Source organism: Falco cherrug, chromosome Z (genome assembly GCF_023634085.1).
Source record: "Falco cherrug isolate bFalChe1 chromosome Z, bFalChe1.pri, whole genome shotgun sequence".
In the NCBI taxonomy this organism is placed as follows: domain Eukaryota; kingdom Metazoa; phylum Chordata; class Aves; order Falconiformes; family Falconidae; genus Falco; species Falco cherrug.
The window spans coordinates 81,616,075-81,628,592 of record NC_073720.1 but is presented as its reverse complement, the minus strand read 5'-3'; the positions used below and the strand labels follow the sequence as shown (position 1 = coordinate 81,628,592).

Sequence of the window (12,518 nt, the reverse complement as noted above, 5' to 3'; positions counted from 1 at the left end):
TAATTTAGCTGGCTGTAGGTAATACTTGGGTAAATCGCCTGACAAATCTGTTCTCCAATTACATACAAAACGCACTGATGAGAACGAAACCACAAAACTTCTAAAATTACATTTAGGTGTGCGTACTGTAGAACTAATATTATAAAACTGTTTATGAAGAGGAAAGAGACTTTGCTCTAGGTTTGGAAGACATCTAACTACTTGGGAAGACGTAAAAAGTACTCTTCTCCGTTGCTGCCAGGTAAGTTAGTCACAGCACCCTAATCTGAAATCACAGCTGCAGAGTAAGTCACGAAGGTGTGATTATTGCTTTCCATATTGTAAAATATGTTGCTGCAGCCTCTCGGTACGCTTGGGAAGAGCTTCCCAAACGCACCCAGTGTTACAGGCAAGGCTGTATTCACTTAGCTGCTTCGATGACAAGCTTGGGAAGAGAGGAGCACATCCTGCTCTACAGCATGTACGGGGCCATGAGCAGATCTGTCTCCTGCTTGCATTTATCCCGTTCACTAAAAGCCCAGTTTGACACTACCTACCGCCATGCTGTAACCCTACACTTGCAGCTCAAAAATGTTCCTGAACCAAATCTCTTTCCTGAGTGACAGATTTCTTAAAGCAAACATTTCCTTAATGATGCTTGACCTTTAATGGAACTATAATTATTTTAGCATAGTCAAATGCTTTATTAGGAAGATCAACGTGACAGAATAAATATCGCATGACACACACAGTAAGGCACCTGGGGCAGACAGGTTTACACTTGACACCGAACAGTAGTTTCTGCAGCAGTGGGATCCCATCTTTCTTCAACGTCACACTGACTCTGCAAGTTCATCATCAGTCCACTCCTCCTAACGGGAAAAAAGCAGCGCCTTGAGCAGTGTAAAAACCTGAGTGTGCTTTACAACAAGGTGGGCCAGGCAAGATGTACCTGTGGGCACACGGTGCTACCGCACGTGCTGTCACAGTAACTCCTACTACAAGCACCAGTTAAAGAGAATCTGCACAACACATAGCAGACACGGTTCAGAGATGGGAGAAGTCGGTAACAGACTTACTTGAAATTTTTATTTATTTATTTTTTTAACTGATTTTTAAGATAGTGCTTGTCCACCTTACTTTACTTGACAGGTGAGCACTTCTGCCAGGACACCTGACCGTCCTTATGCTGCAGACTCCATTCCACTTCTGACAACCAGGTAGCAACTGTCACTCCTGGTTAACTTAAAAGGCTGGCCCAAACCAGAAATGAGAACTCATGCAAGGCCTATGCAGGAATCACTTGACAGAATGCACGTTTGTTATGTTCCCCTTCAGACTCTCATAACGTGCCTGACCTAAGATGGCCAAGAACTGCTGATCAGCATGTAAAGGTATTTCCCTTCCTTAGAGTCCCCATGATCTGGACTTGCTTCCACTGCTAAACGTCAGCACAGGTAAAGGAATTCGTTTAAGCACACCTTAGTCTGTTGTGAGACTCCAATTAAGTTTTGATTCCTGGGTTCATTTAAAATGTTTCTTACGTGCCACTCCCAAGCAGTATTATCCAGCATGCTCAGTGTCTTGAATAAAACAGTTATCGCTTAATATCAAGTAAATGTATCAAAGGGAAGATTTCATTTTAGCTAATCCCAGAATGCAGGATTGAAAGCCTCCTGGGACCAAGCCCTACTTTTTGCTTCTGGAAACATGCCACACTGCTTACCACCACCCTCCCCTGCCAAACCCACACCAAAAAAAGCTATGTTCTTTATGGTCAGGATTTACTACCTAATAGAAGTATTCCATGAACAGAAGAATAGAACAAAAAAATATCTTAACTAGTAATGAGTAAGCCCTTTAACCTTGAAGCTAGGTATCCATGTCATGGAGACCCAGCCATCTCAGCAGCCTCTTTTCAGCACCTGGTTGAGGTTTAGCGCATGATTCTTCATTATGCACAGATTTCCACAAAAACCCATATTGCAACCCTTTACTAATACCTTGCACTTTTTATGGCTTCATCACTTTGGCAGCTGAGTCATCCTCACTCAACCACTACTCTGTGTGTTTCTTTATCATTTCAAATTTATAAGCTCTCTGTATCTGTTACGGCCTTGCTGTCAATGTCAACTTCAGCTGTAAACCATTAGATCAAGAAACAGAATCTTACAAATAGATTAGAACCGACTGTGCACTTGTATACTACAGCCTCATTACTTACAGATATACATATTGTTAGTATCAGCTGACTACAGGATTACTGAAGTCTCAAGGTTTGAGCAGTACTCACATACGATCAGCTTTCAAAAAGCTGGGCACACTTTCTCCTTTATGCCCTGGCTAGCTCAGATCTGCTATTGCCTGCAATACTCAGAAATTAAACTGTTTTATATAAATATATTTTTAATACATATAATTTATATACATGCAATATAATTATATATTTAATAATATATAGTATGACAATATATACATTCTATATTATATATGCATAAATTAATTTTCATATATGTATATAATGTATTTTAATACAAACTATTTTATATCCCAAGTACAAACCCTTGGGAGTTCAGAGTTTCAGGAGCTGTTCAAACCATGCAAGAGTTTATCCTGAAATGCTGTACGCTGTGTGAATTTATCCAATCAGTTCATTCCTTTGGAACAGCATGGCAAATAGAAATTGAAAATGCAAAAATTAAAACTGCCTCAAACCGCGGCGTAACTAGAATAAGACCCCTTTCAAATTAAACTGGGGTAGGGAAGAAAGGAGTCTCCAGAGCTTAGTTGGAGCTGTTCTCTAAGTCATTTTGTGAGAAAGTGGAAAGTTATTAAAGTGCTAGCTTTACAGAGCTGCCAGTTTCAATATGCTTTCCGAGACTGGCATTTGAAGTAAACACTACTCAAAGTTTGTACAGCATTAGAATAGTTATTAAATATGCCTGAGGTTCCACATTTCATTAGAATATACTTTCAGTTCTGATTTTATTACAGTCTTACTCAATTTTTTAGATTCTAATTTGACATTATAGCATCAACCTACTATAGCAATTTTTAATATCAAGAGTCCTTGAATGATAAAAAAAAACCCTACACATCCTGCACTTTAAGATTTTGACAGACAACTCTCTTCAGCTGTTCACAAGTTTTTCTAAATGCCATACTTAAAGTGTCTTAGACTACATCAGGATGGTACAATGTCTTCATATCAAAAGAAGTCCAGTTAAAAAGGGTTCTTCACAAAGCTATTTCCTCCACCAGAATGTATTCTCTACAACTTCCAGTCAATGCCACAAATGAAAGCTCTCAAAGGTGTTCAGATTAGATCTGAACGGTTACTTTAATGCCGTTTTCATTTGTTGAGTCACCCTCCTCTGCCCATCTCCACTTGGTCTTGCAACCTGAAGTACTAGCTACCCATCTGTAATCTATGCAAGCCCTGTTAGCAAATGGGCTGAAGTAGAAGTTTACTCCAGCAGCTGACTTCTGCTTTGTGCAAGAAGCCAAATGAAGTAAATGAAAACAGTTTCAGAAACACTGGCTGACAGAAAAACCACCACATAAAACTTGCGTGAAAAAAGCCTGCATGAGTATATTTCAGCATAGTCATTTATTTAATCCAGTTCTGAGGAACAAGTTTCCACCTAGCCAGGATTTCTCAAGTGTTAAGTTTCTGGCCTTCCAAATCCTCCTTTCATCACAATATTCCAAGTATCAATCTACAGCTATTTCCCCTCACTGGCATCATGGAGTTTCACATGCTGGAGTACTAAGCTTGATGCTGTTTTATGGTTGATCTGTGGTTTGTCAGAAGATTTTCAAAGCACAGAAAACAGCAGGAAGGATGGTCTGTGTGTTCTTCCCCCTCCTCACAAAAGACTGCACTGTTTAAGAACACTCCCAAGTGCAGGCTAGTATGAATTCTGGCTCATTTTTTTAAAAAGCTGAAGAAGATTCTGTCTGAGCCATACATAAAAAGAGAATTAACGATGCAGGAAGTTGGTCTCAGTAGCTGCGTCCCCTTTGTCTGGGCAGTTGGAGTGGAAAGCACAAGTACTTGTACAATAGGTTTACTGACCTCATCCGTTCTGCATTTCTTCGTGACATGGTCATCATCTTCACAACCTTTCCTCTTCTTCCTATACCCCAACCAGAAACAAAGTAAAACGTTTAGGTATTTTCAGAAGTTGGAATCTCCTTATTCAGCCACAAGATTAGATTATGGACACATGTGCCACGCTGAAGCCTCAACAAGCAGCTTGCTAGAAGATCACAGTGGGTACACTAAAGTGAAAAGGGCAGAAAATAAAAATCAGGAAGTCCTCTGCCATCCAGCCAAGCCTTATGAAAACATTAACCCTTTACACAATTCTTTTAATTGTGAATTTAAAGCTCTTGGTTCTCATTACATATAACATCAAGTGGCCAGACCTTAGAACCTCACCCAGGATTCCAGCTCTCTTGTTACAAAATCATCAGTATTACAGCTTGCAGTGCAAATCAGCACAAAAGAATGTATTTACATATTATTGAAAGCTCTACCTTGAGTCTCGGTCCTCAGCTTCCACCAGACACTCACAAAGGAAGCATGTGAACAGACATCATTGTAGGTACATTTGGATGTTTTCGTTTTCAATCACTCATACAGATCAGAGGAAATTAGTGTTTCTACAGCAATAAAAAAGGCAGAAGTTGAACACATCAAAGACTGAGTACCTACTTACGGGTTTGTATTAAGTGAAAGCTCCGAGCTGTGGCACTTCTCTAATTTCTGTTTCAGAACAGCAACCTCTTCAGGCCTTGGTAGTTCATATTTCTTTATGAGATTTTTCATGCCTGCAGTGGCAACAACACAGCTCTAAGCACATTAAATATTTTCAGCTCTACCTTGTATCATGTTTGCATGGCAGGGTTTTGGTAGCGGCGGGGCTACAGGGGTCGCTTCTGTGAGAAGCTGCCAGAAGGTTCCCCGTGCCGGATGGCGGCAATGCCAGCCAGCTCCAACATGGACCCACAGCTGGCCAGGGCTGAGCCCATCAGCAGCAGTGGTAGCGCCTCTGGGGTAGTATAGTTAAGAAGGGGGGGAAAAATCTGCTGTACAACAACAGCTGGAGAGAGGAGTGAGACCCTGTGAGAGCAGTGGCCCTGCAGCCCCCCCGGGCAGGGCAGGGCAGGGCAGAGCAGGGCAGGGCAGGGCCAGGCCGGATGGGCTCCCGGCCTGGAGCAGAGACTCCCTGGCAGCCCCCCAGGGCCAGGCAGGCTGTGCTCCCCGCCCAGGGAGGCCGGCACATTGGTGTGTTTAAGGTTTGGGTTTATCTCTCCCTGCCCTGCCCTAATGTGGCTGCTAACAAAGGAACCCGGGGGTTATATTGTCCCTGTCCTGCCCAGCCGAGGAGGGCAGGGATGGAGCAGCAGCACCGGGCACCTGGGCTACTGCCAGGGCCAGCCCACCACAGCTGTGAACTAAACTTGCCTATCAGTCAGTACTACAGCTACCATTCCTGCTCATCCCTCACAGTTAAGTTTGATCCAACAGTTTACTCTGCCCTCCCTCACTGTAACAGCAACACAGTATACATTTTCAAGCAGCTTCTACCAGGGGGAAAAAAAAGCCAACAACCTACACCAAAAAAATCAGAATGGTACACAGAGAAAAAAAAAAAAAAAGAAATCTAAGTTTTGAAGTCCACACCTCTGAAAGGTTTGAAAGCATTGTATCTAGTTTTCAAACAGACTCAAAACACACTAGAAAGCAATCAAAAGCAACATGCAACCTACTGCAAACAGCTGAGACAACTTACCAAGTAAAATACTTTTATTTGTCAAAGGAAGCATTAGACATTCAAAGTATGAACTCCTCCCAAACTGCTTGCTTACAAAACTTCCCAGCCCACATAGCACTCAAAACTTTAAAGGCTCAAAGATTACGTGTCTAAAACTTAAGTATCAACTTACATCCAAGAATTAATTCTAAATAACAAGGTACCACAGAAGCCGAGCACAGAACACTACACTGAAACAAGTTGTTAGCATTGTTGATCCTGGATTTCCTCAAGGTAAATTGTAATACTGTACAGTTTGTATTATTCTGCTAACAAGGTTCAAAATGCACAGGTATTTTTTGCATTCAGCATTGTAGCTCAGTCTTAAAAAAAGGGAAGATTGGTTGAAGTCTTGTTAAAAATGCAAATTAAATTTACACCTACCCTGGCAAAAACAAGAGTTTTTCCTCTACCACCAGTTCTCTGTAAAACTAGTCATTTACAGATGCTTCAAAATTTCCTTCCAGCCTTCATATGTTTACAAAAAGAGTGGCCTTTGGACTAAAGCTACTTTCCAGAATAATGCAAGTGAAGAATAATTATCCCAGCATTCCTTTTGCATCTCAGCAATGGAAACCTGAAGACTGGATATGTTAACAGGAGGAGAAAGGGAACAGCATCTTAAGTTTAATCAATGCAATTTAAATTGAATTTGTAGACCCTGGTGACTTGTATGGTGTAGTCACTACTAGCCAAAAGACTGCAATATTAATGCTACCACTCTCCCATTTTAAATGCATGCATTAGCTTAAACCATTAAATAACTGATTACTTACTGGAAATTTCATATTCCAGCCTTTTTATTTAATTTAAAAAAAGGTAATAATCAGTGTACTACATCCCCCATTATCTTAACTAAACCATGCTAGAATTTTTTATATTTTTATATATATATATTTCTAACACAAGAAAACTAAACATCTTTTGAAACATCTCCAGAGCTACAAAACAGAAGTGAAGTATAAATCCTGACATATCGCTTAACATAATCATTTCTCTTAGAGAAGGTACCCTCTGGTGGTAGAAGTAGCTTTGTGCAGGCTTTTGCCTGAAGCTGTAATTTTCGCAACAGAGTGACTGAAAACAGTCATTTCACCCTGACTTACAAAAGCTATTACCTAGTTCCCAAAATAGATTTCTCACTTTTGGGTCAGCTCCTAGCATTTAATTGACTATAACTCTTATGTTCTGAGAAGCATCAGGCCCTTTGCCTTTTAATTTCATGTGTTCCTGTCACAGGAAAGTCTCAATGTTTTCTCCCACTGCATCAACATGCTAGGTAGTTCATTCTACTGCCCATGTTTTACTTACTTATGCATGCCCTGAGGTGAAGAAAAGTACTCGAAAACACACTTTCTGCATAAAGCTTTTGCTGTTTGGAAAAAGCTCTTTTTCCTCCTTTAGAAATACTGTTTGTCATACTTTTCCAATGTTTACTTACATTTCACATCATCTAGTAGCTTGGCTAAGGATGTTCTGTTCTCTTTCAGCATAAGACTTTCTGTTAAGTAACTACAAAGAAACATGGAAGAATAAGTTCTAAAAGTGTCCTAATTATTGTGGCAGCTAACATTAATTATAAAGTTCTAGCAGATGTAAATAATAAATAATACACATTTCATTAACTAGACTTTTGTAAGTAACATTTTGGTTGTGTGTTATCAAGTCATAAAAAGGCACCTCTGTCACTTGAAACATTCTTCTTCTGTAAGAACGTGACATAAAGTACATAGCCACATAAAGAACCAAATTCTGCAACACTGCAGAATTAAACATTTGTGAGTAAGCCTCACTGAGTTAGCCCAACTTAAGTTTAAGATTCTGTGAAGTGTCATACTAACATCACACTATTACACAGTATAACTCCTGGAAAAGCAGATACTGCAGAAGAGTAGTCTTCAGACAGGTAAGACAGCAAAGCTTGCAAGATGAGACTGCTTCTTTTGGCAGCTGAAAGCAAATCCTAAATACCATCCTGTAAGAGTCTGTGGGTCCCTTCCTCTTCCTTCAGAGATTCAAACTTCCTTTTACTAAGAACATAAATATATATACACACCATGTGGGTAAAAACCTCCACACACACACAAAGCAATACTTACTATAATGCACAACCACCAAGTTTTATCCCTTCCCTGGAAGTGCACTTTAGGATAAATGATGTGTTAAGTTCAAACTTACTGCACAGACTCACACAGCTGCATCAGCTGCAGCTCCCACAGTGAGACACCAGCCACCCTGAAGCTGACAGCTGCTGTTAGCATCACTGCTCTTGCACAGTTAAACTTAAGACTATTATTTAACCTTGTGCTGATACCAGAACTGAAGGTTAATTTGCAGCCACCTATGAGCCAGAGTACGGTGGCACCTGTCTTTTTTCCTGAAGCTCTAACTTGTTTAAGACACGCTGACATGATGGGAGCAACAGGTTTTCCAATCCTTCCATGTTCCACCCCACCTCTGCAAGTCCACCTACCCACAGGTCCACAAGACCCAAGATTCTCTCATGTCCAGCAGATCAAAGTCACGCAAAAAAAGCAGGTGACAAGTTTATAGTAGCAGTAGGATGCAGACAGGTGGCAAAGACTTGACTTCTTCATGAGTATGCAAAGAGAAGGTTCGCATACCTCGATTCACATGCCATCTACAAATTATTCTAGTTCTTTTCACAAGCATGCTTTTCTGAATGTTGGCAACAAGTGGTACAGAATATAGATTCAGGAGTGAGATCAACAAGTTTCAAGTTATAGTAAGCACCTGAATGTTTTTACACTATTCTGAGAGGTCAGCAAACCTTGTAAAGGATACTCACATACTTGCTCTTTTAGAACAAGAGAGATATGAGATTTATTTAGAGTAGGTGGAAGGAAAGTTCCTGTAAAAAGAACTCTGCTTTTCACATCAGCCCTTGTGCCTGACATGACACTAGATAAAAAATGCGCACACAGAGCATCAGGCAATTAAAACACTCCAGAATACAGCTACTTAGAGCAACTACCTCAGCTGTCTTCCTGAAGGAAAAAAAAATAAGATGGTTTGTCCTCAGAAAGAACCAAACCAAACCATGTGTTTCAGCAATGACATCGAAGTATTTGATAATGCATTCGCAAACACCAGTGGCTAGAACACAGAAAGGAAGAAGGGACTATTTAAAACAGCACCTTACCATTAGTCTGTTTCCATGGAAACTGAACAGTTGTACCAGCCAAACAGAGCACTTAGTTTCCACATGTCTAGTAGCTGTCAATTCAGTGTAATTTCATTTCACACTGTAAGCTTAGAAAACTTCAAAATCCTGCTTTTTTCCCTTGAAGTGATTCTTGAGGCATTCCATACTCTCGGTTTCTATTGTATTTCTACTTTCTTCACTTTAATCTTCAAGAGGAGTCTGAAAATCCTATGCTGTTCTAATAAGGACAACGTCATCAGTTTGACTTTTTTTTTTTTCCCTTTTTCCAAAGCAATCTTTGGAATTGGTTCCAAACTGGACACCAAACACCAACTAACTGCATTTATCGCCTGCTTCTTGAAAATGGAGAATAAATAAGTAACAGCACCACTTCAGTTTTGAAACATACTTGAAGAACATACCAGAGTGTTAACAAACAATAAATACTTTCACTAGTTCAGAATGTCTAGAACAAAATAGTTTTACACAAGAGGCAAATAAAACTGTTTAAATCATACCTATAACAAAAAAGAAAAGACTACCTTTCCATATTAATTCCTGCTCTTGAACCACTAGATAGTACGGCAGCGAGAGCTATCTGTGAGGGAGCAAAAAGCAGATACGCATCTGTCAGAGCCACTCGATTGAGGAAGTCATCAGCTGTTTTCCTCAAAACTTCAGGATTCTCCAGCATTGGATAGCGAGTCTAAAAAGTAAGTATTTAGGAAAGTAAGCAGCTGTTCTTTGTCTTCTGGTTTGTAAGCTAAGAACACATAATTCAACAATTAAAGCTAAAAAGTGGCAGGCCATCTACTTATTTCAAAAATAATCTAAAGCTCTTAAAGACCACCGCTAAACCAATCTCCTTTGTCACTTTAGAAAGTAGATCTTTCCAGATCACAGATATGAAGGGAAATAAAACTTTTGTAACACAATCCATGACAGAATTGCATCATGTTAGTATACGGACCATGTAGCATATAAAACAACACTACCTTCAAATCGATTAGAAATCCCTCAAATGGCCTGTATGGATTGTGGACGATAAGATGGAAGTTCAGTTGCTGAATAAGCAGTAGTTCATATTCCAGTATTTGTTCAAGAGCTTTTTCCTGGCCCGGAGGGCTTTCTCGAAGGTTACCAACAAACTGTGCACTGGACACATTAAATTCATCTACTTTACAGGCCAAAAATGCACATGTTAACCTAGAGAAAAAGCAAACAATTGACATATGCAGCATCCATCTGTTTATCAACAGTTCTGTTCACAAAGTTTGTATCTTAAAAACAGCATGTTCTGAACACAGCAAACTTCCAAATGGAAAATGAAAGAGACCAGACTTCCTCTTTATTCATATTTAAGCTCTCAGATTTACTTCCGCATTTTTTCTGGTCTTTACAGATACAATGGTTATATCTCCAATGTTCCACTTGACAGAATAACTCAAGATGCATTGATAACTCACATTATTATCCGAGGATGATACTCCATCACTGAGTTATTGAGGTAAAAGCGTTTGAAATACATGCAAGCTGTTCCCTAAATTAAAAAAAAAAAAGGGATGGAAAAGTAAGTATAGAAGCAAAAACAGATTAAGAAAAAATAAAATCACAAAATCACAAAACAGAACAGATAAGTTTGAACACACACTACAGACACACAGGATACAGTAAGGCACCAAGATGTACACAGTCCCCATGTCATTAATTAATTCAAAGTCTAATACACTGATGCCTGCAAGAGCCTTAAAAATTAGCAGCTTGGTTATCTTTTCCTCCATATTTAGACATAGTTAGGAAGACAATGCTCAAAAAGCCTACAATATCTTCAGGAGAAAAATCTGACATTTAAAAGAAATTTAAAAACCAAAGACTGAAAAAATTACCCTGAAAATCACAAGTCATCCCAGCCAAGCCATCTGACCTTTTGGATCAGTAAAATTCCCAATATATTTAACATTTATGCTTCTCTCTGAGTGTAGAGGTACTGCAGTCAATGCTAGATTTCCAAGCTGATCTGAACGCTATCGGCATGAAAGCATGTCTTCTAAAACCATTACTTGGTGAGACTGATCCAGCACACATACTCTACAAGGGCCACTTAGGAAATTTAAGGTCTGGCTCCACAGAGCATGTAATGGCAGCCTACTGCTATGTTTCAAACACATCTTCACACAAGACGCTCTTCACCTCAGTCATATGCCGCACCTGCCAGAAGAAGTGAGAACTGATTGGGGATGATACAGATTATACATCTTAACAGCTAGGTGACAAAGGCACAATTCCCTGCTTTAGCTGTTTGGTTGCTGTCCTTCCTCTTCTGAAATGCACTCGTCTGTGTTCAAGGTAAGTAGGTTCAACAATTATTTTTTTTTTTCCCCCCTTTGTGGGTTAGTTTACTGCCAGTTCTTGAACCAGTTTGCTTTGTGGTCAGGCAAGCACCAATGCTGGAGAAACAACTGGATCACCGCTCAACTTTGAGAATACCTCCTTTAGCTGCAGTGAGATCATTTTATTTTATCGTCAATCCAAACATCATTACGTTTGTTTCTACTCTTTGCTTAAAGGAGAGGAAAGCAAGCAGTTGCGACTCGTGGGGAGAGGAGAGCAAGCAATTGCGAGTCATCCACAGATGCCTAATGAAGTCGAGAAGTAAGTCTGGTTTTGAAACGGCTGCACACTGCCCAGGTGACCGAAAGGCATAAAAAGCAGCATGAAATACAGCACTGGAAAACGAGAGATATCCGTGCTCTCAAGAACAAGCTAAGCAATGCGCAAGCGAAGAAACCTGAGACACGGAGGGCAGGGGCTGGGGAGAGGGGTGTGTGCACTGCCTGCAGCCCCGCTAGTCCCCAGGCCGCAGGCCGTGAGGGGAGGGCGGCCACCCAGCGCAGGCCCCGCCGCTTACCACCACCGATCTGGGCATGGCAGGCTTGAAGACGGCGCAGAAGTCCAGCAACCTCTTTTCGTAGTACTTGCATATCGCCAGCTCCTCGTGGGGCTCCAGCAGGGCAGGGTCGGTCTGCTGGACCTTGAGGGGACCAAAACCGCGGCTGACACAGAGGCTGCGCCCCGGCAACGCCGCAACGCCGCTCCCCCGCCAGGTCCTTCCCTCAGCGGCGCGGGCAGCGCCGGCCGAGAGGAGGCCGCACCCCCCCGCCCCGCACCTTCCCGCTCGCCACCGCTTTGCTGCGAAACTTGCGGTTGGCCTCCGCCCGGCACCGCGCCAGCTCCTCCTCGCTGCGGAAGGTCCAGTGCCGCCACTGCGTGCTGCTGTGGTACATGGTGGTGATCCTGGCAGCGGCGGTGGCAACAACTCTCCGTCGTCCGCGTTTTACGGCAGCCTGTTTTACGGCAGCCCGCTTTACGGCAGCGCGCGGGGCGTGGCGGGAAGGGGTGAGGCGCTGGCGCTGCCGCAGGCCGCGGGGCGCTGTGGTGGGCCGGGCTGAAGGGAGCGGGCCCTGCGGGAGGGGACGGGAAAGGCCCCGGCCGGCCTTGGGGGCAGGGAACAGCGGGGATGGGGCAGAGCGAGATACTTCTGGGTGGCGCTG

At 41.8% G+C, this 12,518-nt stretch overlaps 1 protein-coding gene across 3 annotated transcripts; it reads right to left on the bottom strand.

Moving 5' to 3' along the window:
* Positions 1 to 659: 659 nt before the first annotated feature.
* Positions 660 to 12,312, bottom strand: CCNH (cyclin H). 3 transcript variants are annotated; one of them, XR_008730173.1, is made up of 9 exons: positions 12,135 to 12,312; positions 11,876 to 11,998; positions 10,434 to 10,507; positions 9,963 to 10,173; positions 9,510 to 9,673; positions 7,243 to 7,313; positions 4,700 to 4,815; positions 4,058 to 4,118; positions 660 to 851 (listed from the first exon to the last, which is right to left on the bottom strand). XR_008730173.1 is itself a non-coding variant. In XM_005436719.4 (9 exons), the coding sequence occupies exons 1-9, from the start codon at positions 12,249 to 12,251 to the stop codon at positions 813 to 815; spliced, it is 972 nt and encodes a 323-aa protein (XP_005436776.3). In that variant the 5' UTR covers positions 12,252 to 12,312; the 3' UTR covers positions 660 to 812. The 3 variants fall into 3 exon arrangements, 2 of the variants coding, with proteins under 2 accessions (XP_005436776.3, XP_055554556.1); XM_005436719.4 differs by having other exon boundaries at positions 4,704 to 4,815; XM_055698581.1 differs by having other exon boundaries at positions 4,704 to 4,815; positions 9,510 to 9,565.
* Between the last annotated feature and the right edge of the window lie 206 nt (positions 12,313 to 12,518).

Excerpts from the sequence above, each read along its gene's own strand:
- CCNH (XM_005436719.4), bottom strand. The coding sequence starts at position 12,251 with ATGTACCACAGCAGCACGCAGTGGCGGCACTGGACCTTCCGCAGCGAG. Across the intron at positions 10,174-10,433 it reads TATCATCCTCGGATAATAAT|GTTAACATGTGCATTTTTGG; the intron begins GTGAGTTATCAA and ends CTTTTTCTCTAG. Across the intron at positions 852-4,057 it reads AGAAATGCAGAACGGATGAG|GAGGAGTGGACTGATGATGA; the intron begins GTCAGTAAACCT and ends TTTTCCCGTTAG.